Genomic DNA, 23925 nt, shown 5'->3' with positions numbered 1-23925 from the left:
TTGAGAACTGTGGCCTCTGGAAAACAGAAGGGTTTTAGGTTAGAGGAGGATCTCAGAGATCAGACTAGTCATTTTATGCATGAAGAAATCATACTCATGTCCCTTCCATATGTATAGCAGTTAGCAGTGTCCGGGCCAGAAACTGAGCCAGAGAACATGCTGGACAATGACCCACCCTGCTAGACCTAATCTTGGTTGAATCAGGGAGGCAGACGCCCTGTGCTTTGGAAGATTCTCTAAAAAGCTGAACACCGGATTCCTCAGGCCCTATCCACTGCAACGGAAAGACCAACCACAGTGAACAGGGGTTAAGGTCTTATAATCCACCTACACCGATGTGAGCAAGAAATGTGGCTCAGAGAAATGAAAAAGAAATAGGCTAGAAGATTGTCCCTGCCCGGGTCAGATGGCTGCCACCCAGAGAGAGCCTCTGCAAACCATTTGGTTTCTGGGGCTGCACATAGTCTCCAGGCCTTATTAACTCCTCTAGGCTTGGAGAGTCAGCTTACTCTGAACTCCCAGTGGGGACCCATTCGAAATGTGTTAAACCTCTGGGCAAGGTTTCCACCAGAACAAGCAGAACGTGCAAAAATCAAAAGAAGAGCGCGGTTTATAATGTATCTGCACAGCTACAGCAAAGATGCCATGAGCTGGGAATTCTGTGCCAGTGCTGCTGACTTCTAAGGAAGCCACTCCTTCCCCTTAAGGGTTCTAAGTGTGCACATGAGCCCATTAAGATGGTGTGTGCTGGGGGGACAGAACAGCAGAGGCTCTGCCCTAGAAGATGCCCTGGTCTGGCATGTTTCAGCTTTGCAGTCTCCTGCAGGCCTTAGGCAAGTTAACCGGATCCCATGGAGAAAGGATGGTCTGTGATAGATGACCTTCAGTGTAATTTCTGTCTTTTTAAAAGGCCAGTATGGCTTTCCGTGGGTGCACATCTATGTATATCTCTCCCCCAAGTAAACTTTCCAAGAAGTGGGGTTCATTTACTCTTTACTCGTTACATCCTTAAAAACTCCAAACAAGCCTTTGCAGAAAAAAAAAACAGGCAATAATAAATTTTCTTGGCAGTGGACTGAGAGCCACAAAAGTCATGAAAAGGTGGGCACTGGGGCAGGGATAAGCCTGAGTCTGTAGGGTCTCCTTGAAGGCCAGCCTGCTCAGAACCTAGAACCATACTGCTCTCCTTTAATTTCAGAAAGAAAAAAAAAAGAAAAAAACCTTGAATACATGCTCACTGCCAGAGAGCATGGATTGGTAGCTATCTGGTGTGGCTTGGTCCTTCTGCAACTTCTTGGGCAGTAGGCTGCAAGTTGCAACCAGTGTTCTCTGTGGGCGCCCAGCTGCCTGCGGCTCTTTGGAAGATCTCCCTCCTCTTTGCCCCGCAGGAGAGAAACGTGGAGGTGGTCAGGTGGGTGGGGGTTCAAATGACTTGGCCTTAAAGGCCTGGGGAAGGGGTCTGGACCTAATGAAATTCCCCCTCCCAGGCTAGAAGCCTGGAGAAGAAAGGCTGGAGAGGGTGCCACCTGCTGGTGAGGGGCCAAGCCTTGCAAAGTGGACGCCAAGGAGACCTGTGCTTTGAAAGCTGAATTGGGGCAGCTTCCCAAGTTGCTGGTTTTCTGCTGTCTCTTGAAGGCTACTAGCTCCGTAGGGTGTGTGCTCTGAGACCCCCCCCCCCGAATCCTGCGTGTCACTCCCTTAGAGGGTGAGGTTGCCTGCAGGGATGATGCTCTTTCTCCCTGCATCCCCTGGACCCGCACTCTGGGGCTAAGGACTCTCCGCGCTTCTCCATCAGGTGGAGCCGTCCTCTCGCCGCCTGCCTCCCTCCTCCCTCGCAGCGAACTGCGAGCAGGCCATCCTGCATCGCCGGGAGGTTAACCGAGCCCCCGGAGGAGGTGAGACAGCCAGCCCGCGTGGGCGGAGATGGCGGGGCCACCGTCGGGGCCGGCGCCAGTGCCCGGCAGCCTGTGGGTCCTGCAGGTACCGCTTGCGTTCTCTCTGCCCCACGTGGTGGCCGCGGAAGATTGCCGTTGGTTTTCCAGCACTCAGGGATGAAACGCCTCCTGGTCCTTTTAGAGGCAGGCAGCTGATTACTTAATCCAAGCCTTTTTCCTATCTGTGGGAGACCGGAGGCTGCGATGGGAGGTGTGTGTGTGTGTGTGTGTGTGTGTGTGTGTGTGTGTGTGTGTGTGTGTGTGTGTGTCTGGAAAAGGGGAAGTGCGAAACCAGCTTGAGAGTCCTGAGGTGAATCTTGGGGACTAGTGCCAAAGGAAAGCATCGTCCTCCCAACCTTGGACTCCCACTCCTCTCTTCCCAAGAGTGAGCTTTTTTTTTTTTTTTTTTTGCCAGAGTGGTGCACATACACTGCTATGTGTATCTGATGACCGGCCCTGTATTGCACACTTCACTCGCCTCATGACCCTGTTTTTGTAATATTTCCCCCAGAGGGGCTGAATTAAGCAAACCTGGGCCGCGGGCCATTTAGAAGCTTGCAAAGAAAATTAACCAACAACTGAGAGGATAAATCTTTAGTTAAAATATCAGATGCTGTCTGGGCAGGCACATTCCTTCTACATCCTAACAGTTTCACTCACTGCATGGTTTGGCCTTTGAAGCTGGACTCAGACCTTTCATCTCCCCTGGCCCTGAATCTTTAGTGGAAAACGATTACTGATGTACAGCACTATACATACCAAATGTTCACCCTTCATATGCTATATGGCACATAGTGCTAGGGGTTATTATCCATCTTTTGTGTGTTTCTGGTTTACCTCTTCTGTTTTATTGCATTATCTCTTGTGCCAAGCTAATGGACCAAGGCCATCATAACGTTGCTTTGCTAATTTACCTGATGATGTTGTCCCTGTTATTCAGCATCTTTCCCCCCACCCCACCCACAGACACACACACACACACACACACACACTCACACACACGTGCACGCATTCAAACCAGCTTTCTTAGAGATCTCCCTCTGGTATGTTTAACAGCCTCCAAGAGATGTGGTTAAATAAACTATTATGTTAAGAATGGAAAAAGTCAACAAAGCTTACACCTACTAATTTCCAGATCTTGGCTGTCAGCTACCAGGTGTCAGCTCCAAGCAGTACACACTTTATGCCTGTGCCCCTGCCTCTTTCTTTGTTGTTCATAGATTCTAAGATCCGTATTTTTTGAGTTAACATCCACGTGGAAACTTAGAGTGTGCCTTGCTGTCAGCAAAGTGTGCCCCCCAAACTCCCATATCTGTAGTACTGATGGAAGGGTAAGAGATTCCTAAAAGGACTCCCTAAGGTCCAAAGACTGCAGAAAGTTATGATTGATTTTATAATTGAATACTGAATGGCACACATTGAGAGAGCACCTTTCATTTTCCCTTCAGTCCCCCTTCACTCACTCTATATGATGCTACATTTTTTTTTATGTGTTGCTTTGTAAGACACTTATAGTTTGTGCCTGGGTGTGCTCCACTTCCACTTTGGATTATAAACTCCTGGAGGCATGGTCTATTTTACTTCCCCCCGTGGCCTGCTTATTCTAGGCATGCCTAAATGTCTAGCAAGTAAATAGACCTAGATAAATTCGTGTTGATATCCTGGAGGAAATGGAGTTTGATTTGAGTGTGGGTTTCACCACAGTAAAAGACTTTGCAGGTTCTCAAGAAACGGTTGCCTGTGACCTTGGCCTCTCCTTCGCAATCAGACTCAGCACACCTTTTGGAGAAAAGGCATGCTTGGAGTGATGGAGTGCTCATTAGGGGAGAGGCTCCACATGCAAAGACGGACTGCTCCCTGTCCTTGTTAGGGAAGACACAGGCCGGGATAATAATAATAAATAGGTATCTGTCACAAACCTGCCTGCGTTAGCTCTTGCTCCTGTATTTTGTTTTCTAAGAGTGGTGCAAAGCAAACTAAAATCCAAACACTTAGAGATTATCAATCCCCCCCCCCCGCGCACACACACACACACACACACACACACACACACACCAGGAAAGTCCCCAAATGCAAAGCATGCTTTTCTCTTCAACTCCCTCCTGGCACACACATTGGCTAAGTCCTTTCTGGGAAAAGATGTACCCCTCCTGGCCTCTCCCTGCTCCCTTTTAGCCCAGATGCCAGTCCCTCGTGCAACAGCAAGGCAGGCACATTTTGATGCATGGGCATGAGTCTAATCATCGGTAACTTCACTCCCGTTTAACAACATAACATCGTGTGAACAAAAAGTCACAGCTCCGCTCGGTGCTCACTATGCGTTCTGGTCAATAATGGTAACAAAAGCTGAATATCCCCTGTTTAGGGGAAAGAAGGAAAGCAACGCTTCTCTGCAACCCTCCCGTTTTGCAAAGCGTTCCCCTTTCCAAGTGTTTCCTCTTTAATTATGACCTGTTTCCCCTCCCTCCTTCCCCCGCCCCAGCTTCTGTGAAAGGAGCCCTTCTGTCACTCGTCACTCGCTAGCTCGCTTGCTCGCTCGCTCTCTGTGGGAGGAGCCCGCCAGAGGAAGCCGTGTGCCTGGGATGCCAAGAGCCAGAGAATGGATCTGCTCCGAGTGGGGACATTGCTGAGGATCCTGGCTTCCCGAGGAGGCTGAAAACAAGCGTTGGTTTCGACTGCCTGCAGATAGCCCGAGACACAACAAGACCGAAGCGGACCGGAGGAGGGACGGACCGACGGACAGATAGATGGTCGGCAGGAACCCGGGAGGACCGGCGGCGGAGGCTGAGCACCGCGAGCCCAGCCGCCGCGTTTGAAGAGAACTAACTGCACGCCCAAGTTGCCCCGCCGGCTGTCCGCGCGCTGAGGAATGAGACCTTTCCAGCTGGATTTGCTCTTCCTCTGCTTCTTCCTCTTCAGTCAAGGTAGGAACCGGGCGCGCCGGAGTTGGAGCAAAGTCGGCGGCGGCGGCGGCTGTGGCGGCGGGGGCGCGGGAGTCAGAGGGCTGGGAGGTGGGTAGGCTCGGGAGCTGGCTCTGGCCGTGGGTCTCCGTGCCGGGCCAGAGGCAGTAAGTAGCGTCGCTTCTTTGCTTTTGCAAATGCAACAAAATGGTACTATTGGTTTCCCTTCGGAAGGAAGGGGCTGGGAGGACAGGGGGGCGGCTGCACTTTCTCCTCTCTCTTGTCCACGTCCAACTTAAACTCTCCGATGCAGATGAGTTCTTTATGCACCCGGTATGTTAATTAGGTAGTAGCCTGTGGCCAGGCCATTGGAACTTCTGGGTGCCTGCTCGCCTTCACAGCCAGGTTGGAGAAGGGGAGCCTGGCGTAGGTGGATTTCAGCTCCAATAGGTCTAACTTGCCCGAGTGTGTTTAAAGCAAATGTGTGAGGTTTGCACAGTTTGCAGAAAGGGATGCGATTAACGGAACGTTCCGAGGCGGGTGTTTGCAGTGACTGGGGGAAAGAAAGCTTGTAAAGAGTTTCATTGAATGTCACCCGTTTCCCTGAGCAAGGCTGAATTCTGAATCCCACTGAGCACTGGATTCTGTGTATGAAATGGAATTTCGCCCCTGGTGCTGATTGCTTCCTTTCTGCAGCCTAGCAGGTGGACTCCCCAGAAAGAACTTGGCTACCTCTGGGCTCCTTGCCACTAAGAGTCATGGGGTTGGCCATGGTGGAGGGAGAGAAGAACTAAGTGCCTACATAGCTAAAGGCATCAACAGTCACCTGTGGAATTGAGATTGAAGGGGCCAAGTAAACCGGTTCCTTCCCACTCTTTTGGAATGCCAATGCCGCCTCTGCCATCTGAGGCAGCATTTGTGCCAGCCAGCACAGCTCTTGGAGGGACAGGACTCTCAGAAAAAAAAATCCACAACAGAGAACGTCCATCTGTTGATTAAATGAAGGGTAAAAGTTTTCGAGAAAGCATGAACATCACCATGGGTGGCTGCCTTTGCAAGCAAACAGCTTGTATTCCTTGCTTCTCTCCTCAGGAGAAGGCAAATATAAGTAAAGCCAGGCTTCCCTCTCTCTTTCCCCGGTCCTTGTTGTCACTGTAGATTTCCCCCTTATTCATTCAGGTCAAACTTTGCAGTCATCCCTCCTGATTAAACTTGCGGGGCCCCTTCCCCTAGGAGAATGTGTAAATCATGTCTATGCAGATTTATAATGAGTTTGTATACACATTCATAGGAATCCCTAGAGCATCTTGAAGATAAATAGCCCTTCCACAAGTTTTCAGGCTGGATGAAGAAGAGCCATCCCAGAATCCTGGTACAGAGACATATTTGGTGGTATTACCACTGGGATGTGTGCATGCTTGCATATGAACACTCACACACATACACACATACACTGACTCCCTTTCTCCTTTGCCTCTTAACTAATTTTCTTAGGAAGTTTCCTGTAGACAAGAAGGGACCTCTCTCTCTCTCTCTCTCTCTCTCTCTCTCTCTCTCTCACACACACACACACACACACACACACACACACACACACACACACACACATATGCACACATAACGCATGCAACTCAAGCAAGTTTTTGTCAGTCTTTTGTATTTTTAGAAGCTTGGCCAGTGCTTCCTCAGATTGGCATAAGAAGCCTATAGGTGTCTAAGTGCTTCCCTGCCTGTCTGCATCATTACAGAGTGTGTTTTCTACTGTGCTCATTCTTTTCTCAGTACCAAGCTATTTCTTGACTGCCTCATATGAATCTTTAAATGTTTACCTACTGAGGGTAAATGCTTTGTTTTGTTCATTCTTAGCCCCAGGGGCAGTAGAAAGAAGCCACAGCCCCATGCAATTGAATCATCTTCTTATTCTTAGTCTTCCCAAGCTTGGCTTGCAACATCCCACGGTGGGTGTGTAGTCCACGGAATTCCACATCAGCCTCAAGAAGATTCAGAGAACAAAGTAGACCCAGACAATCTGAGGAGCCTCCTGCTCTGAACACTAGGAATCATGAATATAGGAGCATCACCATAGCAGTTAGGAGGGAAGATGTTTGACTGGTTCATTGTAATGCCATATCGAGATCTTTTGACTTGATTCCTGAACATTTACAATGTCCCTCATATGACATTTCTCTATTTGTGTGTGCCTGCTCTCGGGCAGGGGTACACGCGGGGGGCATATGTGCAGAGGTCAGAGGACAACTTGCAGGGCTAGTACTCTTCTTCCACCATGTAGATCCTGGGAGTGAAATTCTGTTCATCACCTTGGTGGCAAGCATGTTCACCAACTGAATCATCTCTCTAGCCCTAATGAACAGTTTTAAACATATGAGTGTTGTTGGGAGTGTTGTAAGTTCCCCCGGAAGATCCCATCTGACTCAATATATTTCCTAGTGCCATGCTGTACCTACTCTCACACACTGGTGAACTTATTAGGTCGAGCAGTTCCACCTTCAACGGGACATGAAATGACTACTAGCCCGTATGGTTCTAGACGGCCCCTGTTGTGATTTTTCTAGCCCAAGAGTGAGGTCACAACCACAACCGGCACACCTCCACACACAGGGAACTTGCCTGGACACTGTCTCCTACACCCGGAGCCTTCTGGATGCTCTCCCACAGAAATGCATAAAGGGTCAGGACAGTCCTTCACTGGGAGGCAATGAGGAGTCAAGGATCTCGTTAGGGCCTTATCTAGCATGCTGATGACAGGGCCATCTGCTACCCAGCACTTCTCCCAGTGGGAACCCGTGTGTCTTCTTGGAGTTCTGGGGACGCAGTTCTCACACTCTCGTTCCCAGGATCCAGATCCCCCACCATGTTGTAAAGTTTTCATTAGCATTTGGTTAAATTCCTGAAGTTTCCCTTCTGATCTGTTGACTGTGAGTCTCCCTGAGAGAGGGCAGAATAGTTAATGTCAGTAATATTTCTGGATCTTTCTCTTAAAGTTTGGACTTTTTATGTACACTGATATCAAGTATTTCTTTCTTTCTTACGGTGGCAGTAGAAAAGGACAGTCCCCTGTTCCTGCCCTGTCAATGTCTCTGGGCTTGGCTCATGCTAGGGCATGGATAGCTGCCAGCATATGCTGTTGGTGGGTTGCTCTCTTGCTGTAGAGGCCTCTCCCCCTCAGCTGTCAGGGTGGCCGTGCTTTGTATAGAGAAGGATAATGTCACAGCACAATTTACCTCCTGCAGAGAAACGGTATGTTCTGCCCCTGGGTGAAGAAGAATCGATTCCCTTGTCATCCAGATACTTAGAACTGGCTACATTTCCCCCTTTATCATTTCAGTTCACCACAACTACTTCCTTCGATGCCTTCCTTAATCTTCCAGCCTCATTCCATCTACCCTGCACGGGCACCTCTTAGGCAACTTTGAAGGAATAGGGTCTCAGCAGGACTGGAGACTCCCTGCTTCGCTTGCATCTTATGTTCTGAGTCAGTGTTGGCAGCGTGCGGTGGGGCAGACACAGTAGCTTCCACTGTACATGCTTCAGGAAAAGTGTCCTCCCCCCCCAATGCAATGGCATTTCCAGACTGTCCTGTCCTACCCAGTGATGGGATGGTCACCGGATTTCAACTCTGCCCAACCCAAAATGTGTGTTTGCTTTGCCTGTGCTTCTTGATGTTCTGAACATTTAGAGTAAAAAGAAACTCACATTTTCCCTGTGGGGGCATCTCCTAGATGAAGATCAATCTAGGATCCATCTCCTTAATAGACCTTGCTCTCTTGATTATCTGGACACATCAGAAGGAGAACCAGGTAGCCATTGGATGGCAGAGTCGCAAGACAACCTGAATCTCCAAGGAAACAGAAAAGCTTCAAGCAGATAGGGGGTGAACGGAGTGGGTGTGGGAGACCTGGCCTTGGTGCACGAGCCATGGGGGTGATAGGAAGCACGGAGGGAGAGAGGCCACTGCAAGAAGCTTGAGTTTGTCAAGCGCTCTCATGGGGAAGAGAAAGAAAAGAAAGAGCTTGGGTAAAGAGCACAAACATGTCAGCGGGTGCCCCCAAAATAAAGGTGGGAAGGGAGGTTCAGGCAAAGGGAGAGCAGAAGAAGAAAACGCAAGCAAACAACACTAGGAATACTGGTCCTTACCCAGAAATGTCCTAGCATCATGAGGCAAATGAGGAGTAGGAACCCCCACCCCTGCTGCTGGTGTCCCAGCGACATGACATCCAGGGGAGGAAGAATCACTTCTTTTAATTTGGAAACTCCGAGCACCACTGCCAAGGATGTGGGACTACTCCTTTAACAAGCCTCTGAGTGGGGGAATGGAGCATGCCTATAGGGGATGATGTGGAAGGCTTCAGTGGCTGCTGCCCAACAGGGAGCCCCGAGAGCTATTGAGGATAGAAAAGAAACGCCCCAGGGGCACGAGGGTGTGGGTGGGGTCAGCATCAGAGCATGGCACTGAGAGGATGCCATGGGTACAGGAAGGAAGATCTGACTCAGAAAAGCAGCAGTGAGCTAGGCATGGTACCAAGGAGCAGCCCTGCCTGGTGTGTGTGCCTCTGTTGGTAGAAGCCAGGGCCAGCAGGAGACGGGGTGGAGCCAGGGATTAGGCCTGAAGATGCAATTTTTCATTTTTGTTTAGCCCAGTGGGGGTGACTTAAGCAGTATTATATTGCAGACCCAAAAAAAGCACATGAATAATCCAGAGTGAATTCAAGAGATTTCAATAGCAAAATAATAACAATACTAATGATACCTTTGATTTGTGGAGTACTTTTCTTCCAAGGAGATAAAAAAGATAAACTGTTTTGGAAACAGGAACGAGGAAAAATAAAATTGCCTTTGATGGAGGAGTGGAGAGAAAGGCCAAAAATGCTTTTTTTTAGGGTCTTAATGGAGATGGGGCTGATGGGAGGAGCAAAGTGGGCATGCATGTGACCTCAGCAGCAACCAGTCCTTATCCTTAGATGTCTTATATGTCGAGATGATTTCCAGGTGGAAAAACAGTGCAGATATCTTTAAAATTGGGGTCAATTAAGAGACAGAGAGGCCCTGAAGGTGACCTGTGCCTGTTCCTAGTCATATTCTAATCCAGCAGAAGAGGAGGTGGGTGAGACCTCGAACACGTCTTTACCCATGCTTGCATCACCATGGCGGCAATTCTCACTTCAGTGACGGTTCTTGCAGCCATGGGAGCTCAAGTTTTTCCATAAAGCCAATGAATACTCCAGGATCCTTAGACTCCTAGGCTTCAACTAGGGCTGCTTGGCTGGGGGCTGTCCATTCCATGGAGTTTCGAGAGCAGTCACTGCTATCACCAAGCCAGAGGGAACAAAATACCAGCCAGAGCCCCGTGCCTGGGTTCTCGCTGCTACACCTGCACTGCAAATAGAATAGGACTTTATTTCCAGCTAAAAGAATGAAGCGAGAGTCGACTTCAGTGACACATAGCGCCATTCCATATGTCATTGTGTGGCATTTTCTTTTCCTAAGGGGAAATCAGAATTTACCCAGTTAGGTACGCACATCAAATGAGACTCTAGTTACCTTCTAGATCATTAAAATGCTTCTCTCCCAGGCATGCAAGGGATGAGGTATCCTGCTTTCTGCCAGAGATTTAGGATTAAGCACAACAGAGCTTTGACCCCACCCCAACCCAACCCACTTTGTGCCATGGAGTGAAAGGTCACAGGAAGTGAGGATACCAGCATGAACTTTCATTCACTTCCTGCTTTTTCAGAGCTTAGCATCAAGTACCACGCTTATCCTTGACCTGTTCTCTCCCAGAGGGGGAAAAAAGTACTCTGGCTGGCTGTATACTTCCAGAAGTCAGTAAATGTCAATATTGGATAAGTGTTTCCTTTATATCATGGCAATTTAGCATAAGCGGCTTGGAAACAAATATCTTCCGTAAGCATAGAGTGTTTCCACGAGTACACAGTCAACACCACTATGAGGATTAAATAAATGTCAGCATTCTCTGGGTACACTTGGAAACAAGCTTAGGCCTTGGAATAGTGGCCAGTAGGGGTGGATTCTGTGCCTTACATAGTTCTTTTGTTGGGGCCCATATGTACTGCGCTGAATGGGAGGGAGATCACCATCTAACTCCTTCCTGGGCATACTCGCTAACACCGTGGCCATGCAGACACTTCCTACATACCCTGAGCGGTTTCTCCTGGCAACCTAGAAACCTTTCCATGTCCCGTCCCCCCCACGTACACACAGACCTGCCCATGTCTCTAACGGCAAGGTCAAGCAAATTTGCCCAGTCCCGGATTTTGAATGGTTGAAATGGAAACCACCTGCGTTTGCTTGAGTCTGTCTTAGACACATCAGGCTGAAGAGTCTAGGTGATTTGCTTCCCTGAAGAAAAGCACTGGATGGACAGCTATTGCAAGTTCAGATTCTTCCCAGCTGATGCTGACATGATGGGAACAAAATTCAGAGACAGCATTTCAGTGAAAAGAAACACACATGGATCACACCCTTCTACATGTCCCCCCACCCTCAACTCCATGGAGTTGGATGTCTCAGTGGGCAACATTGATTTCTCCTTATTTTTTGAGCAAAAGTATTTTGTGACATGGAGCTCACCTATTGGCCACTCGACAGTGCTTGTCACAGGCCTACTGTGTGGTAGGTGTGGCGTCAGAGATTGTTACAGAGCTAGGTGAAGCCAGATTTCTGGACAGGAAGTCAACCCTTCCACGAAGGCTCTCAGAATGGTGCTCAAAAACCATCAAAGACAGACCAGGGTTTCAGAAAGGGGTATCCAGAGGAGATCCATGTCTGTTTGCTCTCAAAGGATATGTGGGTGTGCTCCAGACAATGTGTAAAGCAAGGAGTCCAGGCTGTACCTGGAACGTGCATAGACAAGAAGATGTGTAGACTAGAATGTGACGGTCTCAGCAGCAGGGGCTAGAATGGGCGTGTTTGCAGTGTGTGAGAAACCTCAGTAGGGCAAAGCTGGCTGGCTCGTGGCTGAGAATAACACGATAGCTCTTTGAAGGATGGACTGGTAGAATGACGTCAGCATCTCAAAAAGATTGGAGCATAGGGTCTAGAGTCTTCTCTGAATCAGAGCTTTGGGGGTTCTCTTGTTACTCTTGGAATTCCCTGTGCTTCACACGAGTCTGAAAGCTTGGGGAATTGAGTGGAGGACACTTACCTCTTTCTAGTTCGTCTTCCTTCGTGGCTGGTATGCGCAGATAATGAAAAGTGGGCAAGAGAATAGCAATGAGGAACCTGGCTAACTGTTGGTTTCCCCCACCACAAGAGAAGGCAGAGATGGGTGTTGAAGAGAACTCAAACACCCGAGGCATGAATGCTGAGGATACCTGGGTGATTGGTTGGTCTGAGGAATGAGAGTTGACTCTTTCTGAAGACACCTGAAGGCTCCAGAGACAGAGGGAGCACTGCCCTGAGAGGACGGAAGGGATGTCTAGGGGCATCTTTCTGGCAAGAGAAAGGAAACTGTGCTAGTTTTGGAGAAAACAAGCTTGCACGTTAGACAGCTCTTCCCAGATGTTAGAAAGGTCTGCCATGCCAAAGAACCTGCCATGCGGAGTAGAGACTGTTGTCAGACTCATCTGGGTCTTCCAGGGCCTCTTCTTTTCAGGAACTGATGCCAGCTGGCAGGAAGCTCAGTGGGGGGATAATATCCTCAAATGTCCTACAAGAAGTAGTCAGTGACATTTGCTAAGCAGTAGCTATCTGAGTGTTTTGCCTGAGGCTGGCCCGTTGAGCAGGGCTCTGCTGCAAGTGTTCTCAGAAAAGAATTCAGGTCATTGGAAATGCAGGAGCCAACTTATAAGAAAGGGAATGAGAACGGACAAGGTGAGAGTCAAGGCATCCAGCTCTCCGGTTCCCAGGGTCTTATCTCTTAGCAACAATTGGGTGGTTTTGGCTAGTCCTCCCGGTAGGTAGATGATGTGTCCTAGATCCCATTGGCACCCAGCAAATTCCTTTGACCATTGTTGCTCATAGTAGTGGCAATAATTGATAATTAACATCTATGTAAATATTCAGACATTGCAGAGCACAATTTTCACAAACAATACTTCATTTTCTCCTGGTATCAGTGCGGGCAGATTCCCCCAGAGAGGTGATGTCTGACCAAAGAGCTTTCCAGTCCAGTTCACCATTTTGTGTGAGTTGATGCCTCTCAGAGAAGCTGGTGGCTTCCAACGACTTTAGGTCATCAACATAAATGAGGCATGACAATAGCCGTGGCTGGAATGGAAGGAAAAGCATGTTCTCATGTCCCACCCCGAAACCACCCCTCTCAGCACTGGAGGCAGAATCCAGGGCCTCACTACACAGATGCACTGCCACTAAGCTCCATCCTCTGCATGTTCACATAATTCATACTAATCACCCATGTCTGAGCATAGCAAAAAGGATTCTAGCTGTTCCCTATAAAGATCAGGGAGCTGAGTCCAAGAGGTGACCTTCAGAAGGGAAGCAGTCGTGTACTTCTAGTTCTCTATGATTCCACACTCTTGCTAAGTTCGTATGTCACATTTCTGGAAGTCACCTTTACCCAGAAGGCTCAAGACTTCCAGGCCTTTGGGGCCTGGGAAGGGGCGGGGCTGAAAAGTAATCAAGACAATCAAGACGTTATTCGTGTAACTTCTTTTGCAACTGCCCCATCCCCATCCCCACCTTTTCATATCTGCAAGTCAAGGAATTGAGGGAATTTTCAGAATCGGTTGGTTAAAATACCTTACATTTTTATCAGTCTGGGTGCCTAGCACACTGTTGGGTACCTAGAAGTCTATGAACAAATGCAAAACTCTCAGATGAAATGCAAAGACGTATGAGAAGGGAGAACAACGCAGAAGCGTGGTGTCAGTGCACATAAAGATGTTGAGGCGCCCAGGCTAGAGTCACGGGGAAGCTTAAGGTTTATTTAAATCCATTCCTCCAAGGAAGGCCTTGAGTGCTCACCAGGTCACCAGGGACACTGCCAAGAGAAGCGTCCCCTGGCAAGTCAGTCACTCCTGAGCTTCGGCAAAGAAACCATTGTGCCCTTCTGTTCTTCAATGCATGTCAGTGCCTATTTCTGTCAGTCACCTGCAAATGTCACAGGTGACTCCACTCTGGTGCAGGGTGACAGTCCACCTGTCACCCTCGGCAATGCTGGGAGCTATGACAGTTTCCGAATCACACTGGGGCTTAGTTGGCTCATTGGGCAAGCAAGCATTCAGGGGACAGAAAGTTAAGTGTGCATCCGTGTGCTGTAAAAGAAGACTCCGGTCCTCTGCTGAGAAATCACCACTTAATCCCTCAGCATCTCTCTTCCCTGTATTGTGGGACTTGCACTTTTCTATTCCTCGGCTGTAGATGCGAGAGTCCATTCCATGTTTGCGCCAAACTGCAACTCTTTGGAGAACTGGCTTCCGGAGCCATTTTCTTACACAAGGTGCTGAGTATGTGTGAGGGGCAACTGAGGAAACAGCAGTTGGCAAAATGTTTGGGGAATCTGATGTACGCCGAACGTTGCAGTCCCGAAGTCAGCCTGATGGTGGCAGCAGCCGCGCTTGCAAAGCCCTGGCGTGAGCTCAGAGCAGACTGCAGAGGGATGGATGCCCAGTGGTTTTAGACGCTGCAGGGTGACCAGCAGCTTGGGCCTGGAAGCCTAGCGGACTATCGGGAGGCAAGGAGTTTGGACAAAAAAGGAAGGGGGCGGATGAGACAACATTTCCATTTCCGATAGCCACAGTTCTCCCTTTCTGAGAGAGGCTGGACTTAGTTTCCCAGAACACACTGGGTTGTAAAGGTAGACTGTTCAGAGAAATCTTACACAGGGAGACTAGAACTAGGTGGGTTCAATTAATAATAATCAAGCTGGTTTAGAAGAAGCTGCACAAAGGGGAGTGAGCAATCTCATTTCACCAGCATTTTCCTGCAGTGAGGGCTGATACTCTGAGTTTACTGACGTCCTCCCCAAGAGGGGGCTGACCACAGAAGATCCACCTTCCTCTGGTCAACACGCTCCTGTGGGTCCTAAACCCTCCCTTCATCCGGGTGCCAACTGCTTCACATCCAGTAATAAGTGCTGGTGCACTATTCCCAAGCTGCAAGGAGACGTCCTTAGCCCTGGGCTCCTGAGCAGACTGTTGAGGGGAAATCTGTTTTCTTCTCTGGGAAGAGACACTAAATTCTAATGGCATTGTTAGAGGACACTAGCCCCCAACTGCAGCTGTTTAATAGGGTGTCTGTCCTTCCAGACAAGGAAGCAAGATGCCAGTGTCGGGTGCAAGAAGCGGGTGTTCTGTGCTCTATGAGAAGGACGATCGGGGAGTATTGATGGCCCTAAGAGCCCTTTGAAGTTCTTCTTTCTATTAACTCCAATGTGTCAGTTTGTCCCTCGGAGTTATGACGTATATCTGAGCCCCTCAGAGTTGGTCCTTGCAGCATCAGTTGGAGTTGTGGAGATGGGATGAAGGAAGGACGGGACCCCTGTGAAGGGCGTATCACAATCTTACCTGGTCTGTATGGCCCAAGTGATAACACTGGCCACTGAGGCTTTGCCTCAAGGTCACACAACTAACCAGTGGCAGGATGGCAAAATGGCAGCTAAGTTCCTGTGTGCAAGACCCCAAGAGCCCTTTCTTCCAGGTCAGGTGGGGAGGATACCATTCACAGTGCCACCTTAGCAGCTATGTGTCAGCGAGCCGGAAAGCCTAAAGGGGCCCACGATTCGCCTTTGGAGCTTCCACACAGAGTGGAAGAGCTGAGGAGGAAGAAGGACACCTCTTCCCCAACAGTGAGGCTGAAGATGATTGGAGAAGCTTCCAACATGGTTTCCTCCCTCCACCCTCAAGCTCCTGTTTAGCTTAGTGTTTGGAGTGCCCAATTCTTATTTCTTAATAAGAGTCTCTCACACCCAATTCCCCTTCAGTAGATTTTTAAAAATCATTCCCCATTTGGTTCAAGAAGAGGTTAGACTCCTGCTAGCTATGTGCCGTGAGAATGGAACTATTCTACATAAAAAGGCATTTCAGGACATCAAAACCCTCCTCTTTCTTTATTCTTTTTTTTTCTTTTTTCTTTTTTCTTTTTTGTCAAGCCTGGAATAGTAAAAATGTCAGCAGACTACATGGTTCTGAAATGATTAATAATGGTCATTAAGAAGAAATAAAAAGCGTCTTGGAATGCAGGAGAGCCTGAATGTCGTTCAGCTTACAATTCTCCTCGCTTTGGCTTCTGCCAGCAGCTTACCTGGTGTCAGAAATCATGTTGGAAGGTGGCCCCTATCTACCTAGGCTATGCTTAAAATCATAATAATGGCTTAAGATAGACACTTATGATAAACTAGAAAACATGGAAGTTCCTTGAGAGTTTAGAAACACCTTTAAGATAGAATCAGCAGCATCCAGAGGAAGGATGCATAGCAGATAGACGTTGGTGTGGAAGACATCAAATTCTGTCTGCTTATCCCACAGCCTGAGCCCCTCCCTGGGCCACACGGATCATATCAGGGCTGAACTGTCAGCCGGTGACTGTCAGGGCTCCAAATCCACACGAATGCCCATTTTCCAGGCTTGACTTTTGGTTTGCATTTTCTCATCACCAAACTGGGACAGTGGAATTCACAGATAGAAATTCATGCATTATAGGCACAAATAACTGTTAGAGTTGGTCAGAATCAAATACCATTCAGAAACCTTTATTACTTTCCTCTCCTGGTCTCCTGCTAAAATAATATGAAAACTACATTTCTTTCTCATAATCGAAACACATTCTAAGATGAATAGAGCCAATTCATGCCAAGGAAAATGTTTAAAATTTTTGTACTGTGTTTTATTTATCTTTCAGTTAGAGTTATCCCTTTCTTTCCTGCCATTGACTTTCATTGAGATGAAATCTATTAACTTTTCTCATTCACAACTGTAGTGAAAAAGGGATCTGAGGGTGTGGCCACATATTCCTCTGTATATAGATAGCTAAGAGCTCTGACATACCATCAGGGGAGTACGAAGGCCTTCTTAGGGCTTCCAGTTTCTCTATCATAGTGCGTTTCAACCTGTAGTCTGCAGGCCAGCTGATCCACCAGTAGCAACATCCCATGGGCAGAAGAAAGCATTCCCAGGCCTCAAACCTTCTAAATCAGAGACTCTGAGGCTTGTCCCAGTGGACTGGGTCTTAACAGCACGTGCACCCGCGCGTGCACACACACACACACACACACACACACACACACACACACACAAAACTGATCTGGATGCACTTGAAGATGCTCCTCTATTTCTCTGAACCTGGCTTCTATACCTTCTTCCCTCCCTGGCCTTCACATGAACACTGCTGACACTGAGCCCACAGAGGTTTGAGAGATGTTTCTAACCAGAGGATTTAAGGTGACTCAAGGGAGCTACCGCTAATGGTTCTCATATTACATTACCCTCGGGTGATTCGTAGCTAGAGAGAACGGAACCAAGAATTACATTCAGTCTTGAGTGTAGGAAACCAAACCTTACAGTGAGATCAAGCCCTGAGGACTGGGGACATGGCACTGTTGCCAGGCTGTCATTAGCATCGCTGCCTTCCTTACAACTTGGAAGAATGAAGAGCCCTTCCTCTCAGTATGACTTTCAGCCCTGCCCGACCTCCGTAGAACCAGGGAAGCTGCGTGATGATCTGTGCTGACAGGGAAGAATGCAGCTACGTGCAGGCATAGATTTTCTTCACCTGCACTTTAGAATGTTTATTTTAAACTCGGCACTGTACACGGGAGATGCCCAGGTCCATAAAGGGAGATTTTCTGCTTTGTATTGTGAAGAGATTCAGAATATCTATCATAACGCACTGTGAGAGTTCTCGTTCTATTTTTTTTAGAAAAAAATCTTCAAGGTCAATACCACCATAGACATTGATATTCATTTCATTGTGAACTGGGATCTGCTGGCTGCTTACTGTCATTTTATTTTTCAATTCATAAAAAAAGATGTTCTCATCACTAGGCCTCTGGGCCTCTTTCTTCAATCCAAATCACCTAAGGGAAGTCACATGCCTGAGCTGCTGAATCCAGCAGCCACTAGGAGGGTGAGGGGAGCCAGTGGTCCTCAAAGGCCCTCTCATCCCACACTGCAGTGTGGATTTTGACTGCCTCACAGAGAACCGCGTATTAAAGTCAATCTCCAAGGCACTGCTGTAGGGTGGTGTTGTGACCTTTAAGAATTGTTCAGTAGGAGGCTTTTGGGTCTCTGTGGGGGGGTCATCATTGGGGGAGATCACAGAATGGCTACCCCTCTCTGTTTTCTTGTACTTCCTAGTGAGGAGCTGTGTGGTTTTGTTCTACTGCCAATGCCCCATCATGATGTGCTGACTTCTCCAGACCCCAAAACAAAGGGTTTGCTCAGTCATGGATGGGACCCCCCAAACCTGTAAGCTGAAAACTATTCCTGCTATAAGTTGATTGTCTCAGGTATTTGTCCCAGTGACTGAGAGTTGAGAAAAACACTCCAAGATGGCTGGGAGAGACAGGTGGACAGGAGAAAGAGTGAGCAGGCACACATGAGAGACATTTTGGCCTCTAGATCTTAAGACGACAGCGTTAAAAAAAATCACAAGATTACTTCTCCTGACCCATGAGGGATTATGAAGTGGTCCATATGCTCAAAGAAGCCTGGAAGGTTCCATAGCCAGGTGTGCAGACATAGACACACAGGGGGTGCGGCTTCTGCACAGGTATAGGTGTCCCTTGGCTAGTTCCCCAACATCTTTTGGAGGCAACATCATTCAGGATGGAGTTTTGGATGTGCAGAGTTTATCTAAATTAACCTGGAATTACCTAACTCCCCTGTCCTACTCTCCCCCTGTCTCTGCAGTACAGCCACTCAGAGCTCTTGAAGCCCTGTTGTGTCTGTGCTCTTCCCCTCTGGAATGCACCCTCCTCCAGGCAGCTCTGGCTAACTCCCACCCCAAGCACTCAGCTTCTTCCACCAGGATGGATGTTTCCTATACCCCCCTCCCCATATTCTTGAGTAAAGTAAATGTCTTTCTTCCTCCCAGAGCCCGCTGTGGAACCCTCTTAGGAAACTTATCACAGTATGTCCTAGTGCCTTTTTCCCCTTGCTCACCCTCCTTCTGGAGACCCAGAAGGCAAGGCCTATTTTCTAGATTTTCTTAAGCTAGGCCTTGGTTGAACTAGGATGCATAATAGGCACCCAGCCAATATTTCCTGGGTAAGAAATGAATCTCACATATCCCATGTCCATCGCTATGGATAATGCCTACCTTCCATGGCATATGTCATTTACCAGTCCATGGAAGTGCTTTGACAGCATCCCCACCCTATCCATCACTATTATTGCCTTGTGCCCCTGGAGTACCTGTGAGCACCAAGTACTCCCTGGGGATGGGTGGTAATAATTTCATTCCTTCTGTGGGATAATGAATGCTCTAGTACACTATAAAGATTTGTCATTCATATTAGCTTAATAAAATTCTGGCTGGCCAGTAGCCAGGCAGGAAGTAGAGGTGGGGCAACCAGAGTAGGAGAATTCTGGGAAGAGGAAAGGCAGAGACTCAGTCACAAGACAGATGCAGAGGAAGCAAGATGAGAATGCCTTGCTGAGAAAAGGTACCAAGCCATGTGGTTAAACATAGGCAAGAATTGTGGGTTAATTTAAATTGTAAGAACTAGTTAATAACAAGCCTGAGCTGATAGGTCAAACCATTTATAATTAATATAAGCCATTGTATGCTTCTTTGGGACTGAACGGCTGTGGGATCAGGTGGGACAAAAATTCCTGTCTACAAATTCCCTCATATGTTCATACACTGTATACAGTCTCTAGAGCACATGCACATGGATTATGTTCTTTGTCCCTAAATCAACTTTTATTCTCACTCTCAGAGATAAGGAAAATGAGCTTAAGTTATTCTGTGGCCTCTCTGAGGTCACACAAGGTACTAAGTGTGACAGTTTCCATGAAAGCCTAAGGACTCCAAATCTGAGTCTCATGCATGGTTTCTCCAGCCAATTCCTCCTCCAGGTCTCCTCTCTAGGTTCCTACACATAGGGTGGTATACACAAGGTGCTTGGGAAATTAGGAACCTAGGGCATTTCTTGTGTCATCACATGGAGGTAATGGGCTAAGTGCCTAACTATGAACAGAAAGATTCTTGGTAACAGTATTCATTGCTGATGTCCACCAAGGCACAAGGGTCCACACATAGCATAGGCTGTGGAGAACCCCTCTTGACTATATCTGGGTGTTATAAATGAGGCAAAACACAGAAAAAACTGCAGCCCATTGTCTTAATTAGGGTATTTTGTTTTGTTTTGTTTTTTGCTGTGAATAGATATTATGGCCATGACAACTCTTATAAAGGAAAAACATTTCGTTGGGGTGGCTTACATTTCAGAAGCTCTGTCCGTTATCATCATGGCAGGGAGCATAGATATATGTGGGTAGACATGGTGCTGGCCACATCTTGATCAGATGGCAACAAGAAATGGACTGAGTATCACACAGAGACCTCAAAGTCTACCCCCACAGTGACACGCTTCCTCACTTCAATGAGGCTGCATCTCCTAATCATGCCACTCCCTCTGGGGGCCTTTTTCTTTTACGCCACCATATTCACTGTAGAAACAATTAATACCAATATCAAGCAAGAAGTGTCAGGAAGATCCTCCCAGGCCAGGCTTTCACTGAGCATCTGGCCATGGTTCTCTGTCACGTGCAGTTTCTATGTGGTGTCAGTCTGTCAACTGGCGAAAAGCTTTCTGAAGGCCTAACACTCCCAGTTCAAAACCTCCAAGCATGTAACCCCGGCTCTACACCAATGTTCAGGATGCCACTGACTCTGCCTAGTACGGGACTTCGGGGTTGATCCTCCTAAAATCATGGCTTCTCTCTTGCTTGCCTCAAAGAATTCTTGGGACCCCTGAATATAATACTTTGGGGGTGGTGATTTGCCACACTGTGAAGGGTATTCACCAGAGGAGAGGGCTTCTTTGTCCATGTTTCCAAGTGTTAAGATAGAAACTGAGCTCAGCATCGACCTGTTCAGAGTCCCCAGACCTGCTTTAGTCTCTTTGGAAGCTAGGTTCTGTGTGACTTTAGGGGAACCAAGGCCTTAGAGAAAGGTGAGGTGGTTTGTCAAAGCCAGCTTCCTAGTGATCTAAAGGCATTCGCTGTCTGCAAAGAATTAAATTATTTCCTGTGCTTCCGAAACAGCACCAGTAGCTCATGATCTCCAGGGGGAAGTGAGAAAAAGTTGCTCATAATATTTGCCGAATCCCCTGCTAGAGAAGAGGAAGCCCAGCTGAGAAAAGACAGTCAGTAGTGGGCTCACTTTCCTTTCATTCCCTGCCTTAACAAGTCCTGGAAAAGTTGCTGGCTTAAAATGGCACGAATTTTATCTGACATTTCCAGAGATGTCCAGTCTAGAACGGGGCCTGTGGGACTAGAGCCCAGGTGATGGCAGGGCTCTTTCTGGGTGCTGCAAAGAAAGAAAAAAAAATCCAGTTTCCCGTATTTTCAGGAGACTATATTTCTTGGCCCACAGCCCTTCCTCCCATCACCCCAAATGCAGCATGCATTTCCCATCATCCATCACTCCTGTCTCCCAGCCTTGTACCTCTCTCTTATAATGAACCTTATATTTATATCAGGCCCAACAGGTTTGATATAATCATGGCAATTTTCTCTAGATACATAAGGCAACCTATTCTGGGATTAGGCATGGGCATCTTTGTGGTCCATTCTTCTGCCTACTCCAGAGAACTCTGCCTCAGTCTCCCTCTCTGTAAGGTAGAGAATGACACCCCTACTCTGTCATTTTTATCTATAAATAAAGTACTTGGGGATTATTAAATAAAGGTTGCTGAGTATGAAATGGTTATTATACTGTGAATTGACATAAATTGCGCCTGCATTATTCAATGGAGTCACTGCTCTCATTGGGTTCCGTAGGGGAGAGATTAGGGGCGCATCTATTAGATTCTGTAGTTAAATCGCACTAAATGGTTCTTAATAGCAATTGACTTGGTCTTCATTAGCATAGAGCAAGAGAACTCCCCCTTAAAACTCCATATAGCAGGGGCCTCCTCCTGTCTTTGGAGTAATTGAAATGAAATAGAGATTCGGTAGCAGCAACAGTACAAGAGAAAGGACAGATGCTCGCTGTGGCTTTCTGCATTTGATCTGCTACAGGTAGGAGCGAGCTTGCAGCCTGCACTTGCGATTGTCTCCCCTGGCTTGTGTTTGAGCAGCTGGCTTTTGAATGAGGATCTGGTGAGAGGAAGGAGGAGACTGCATGAACGTGATGGCTGGGAACTGGAGGATGGTTTTCTTTATCTCTCTTTACTCTTGATGGACCAGAGGCGAGCGTCGGATGTCACTCAGGATTATTCTGTTTTTTGAGTTCTATCAATGTCTTTTAAAGGTTTTATGAAGTCTATTTCTCACTAGAGAATATTTTAGAAAGTTGAGAGTTTGTTTAGCTCGTCTCATCCAGGTGTCCAACAGGTGCATCAAAACTCATGGCAATGTTTGGGACCCTGAAACCCCTTCTCTGGACAGTATGCCTTGCCAAGGGCTGGAGCACTCAACTTTGGCCAAAGCCAGCTCCTGAACCTCTCAGAGTCTGCCTACACCTAACTATAGCTCCTCCTACTCTACCTGAAGAGCCAGAGAAAAACAACCAGTACTTCATTATATTGTCTTTAAATAAAGGGTTCGGCCCTGAAAGAACCTATGCCCTAAGTAGTCCCAGGTGGGAACATCAGGAACAACTCCAGGCCTGGGGGCCTTGGGGAATTAAAGGAGAGAGAGGAACTCTGAGAATGATTATAATCCCATTATGCACAGCTTCCCCTATTTATTTCTTCATATGGATGAATTTGTATATATTTGCATTTTGTTCTATCTGATAATATGCATAGAATTCAAATTGAAATGACTTGAATAGATTTGAATATTAATGAGGCGTTTAAACGCTGCCATCCCTGGCAGAGTCCCCAGCAAGGGAATGTGCCAGGCAGAATCTCAGATCTGTCCTCCAGCACTGCCACCAGGGGCCTGCAGGCAGAGGGCTGGGAGGCACCCTTAGGACAGACTGCTTCTGGGGTGGAGCTGGAGGGCACCCCAGCTCCCCGGGCCTGGACTCCTGCCACACTGTAGGGAGCATTGAGAAAAGGCCCTGGAGCATGTGAGCCTTGAAGCCTTAGACATTCAGACACGCAGGTTTAACAGCACTGTAAAAGGTAAGCTATTTTCCAGACAAGCTTCAGTGCTCTCCCCTCGGGGAGTTGGGTGGTAGAGGACAAGTTCTTTTTGGAGAGACTTTCTGTAGCTCCCCTAAGGGTGCACCCTCTTCTGCCCGCATCTAGGACAGACATGACTCTTTTTCGCTACTTCCCTGCTGAAAGTGACCATTATTAGGCTGCTTCATGCTTACAGTGTGTCTGAAGGAAGTTCCTGTAGACAGCCAGTCTATGCCCAGGAACATGCCAGCATTATTCAGTGGCCTGCTTCAGTCAAGGGCTAAACCTGAAGGATAAATAAGAGAGGAGGGCTTGGAAAAATAAAGCCACCACTGGGATTCAACTGGCCATTTCCCTCTCCCTTTGTAGGAAGGAAGGAAGGAAGGAAGGAAGGAAGGAAGGAAGGAAGGAAGGAAGGAAGGAAGGAGGAAAGGAAGGAAGGAAGGAAGGAAGGAAGGAAGGAGGAAAGGAAGGAAGGAAGGAAGGAAGGAAGGAAGGAAGGAAGGAAGGAGGAAAGGAAGGAAGGAAGGGGGAAAGGAAGGAAGGAAGGAAGGAAGGAAGGAAGGAAGGAAGGAGAAAAGGAAGGAAGGAAGGGGAAAGGAAGGAAGGAAGGGGGAAAGGAAGGAAGGAGGAAAGGAAGGAAGGAAGGAAGGAAGGAAGGAAGGAAGGAAGGAAGGAAGGAAGGAAGGAGGAAAGGAAGGAAGGATTGGGGAAAGGAAGGAAGGAAGGAGAAAAGGAAGGAAGGAAGGGGAAAGGAAGGAAGGAAGGGGGAAAGGAAGGAAGGAAGGGGGAAAGGAAGGAAGGAAGAAAGAAAGAAAGAAAGAAAGAAACAAACAAACAAACAAACAAACCT

The 23925-nt window shown here is 47.7% G+C and overlaps 1 protein-coding gene across 6 annotated transcripts in view; it reads left to right on the top strand.

The window, feature by feature from the left end:
- The first annotated feature begins 1552 nt into the window (after window positions 1-1552).
- Window positions 1553-23925, top strand: part of Kirrel3 (kirre like nephrin family adhesion molecule 3) — a 550850-nt gene continuing 528477 nt past the window's right edge. For 2 of the 6 annotated variants that reach the window (XM_075966408.1, XM_075966407.1), the window contains exons 1-2: window positions 1770-1895; window positions 4417-4858. In XM_075966408.1, the coding sequence (XP_075822523.1) occupies window positions 4804-4858 (55 nt within the window). In that variant the 5' untranslated portion in view covers window positions 1770-1895; window positions 4417-4803. Of the gene's footprint in view, window positions 1981-4416; window positions 4859-23925 lie in introns of all 6 variants that reach the window. The other 4 variants (XM_075966413.1, XM_075966410.1, XM_075966411.1 and 1 more) reach the window with 3 other exon arrangements.

Source organism: Microtus pennsylvanicus, chromosome 3 (genome assembly GCF_037038515.1).
Source record: "Microtus pennsylvanicus isolate mMicPen1 chromosome 3, mMicPen1.hap1, whole genome shotgun sequence".
Taxonomy (NCBI): Eukaryota; Metazoa; Chordata; class Mammalia; order Rodentia; family Cricetidae; genus Microtus; species Microtus pennsylvanicus.
The sequence above is the reverse complement of the archived record's forward strand: the minus strand, read 5'-3'. Positions and strand labels throughout refer to the sequence as shown.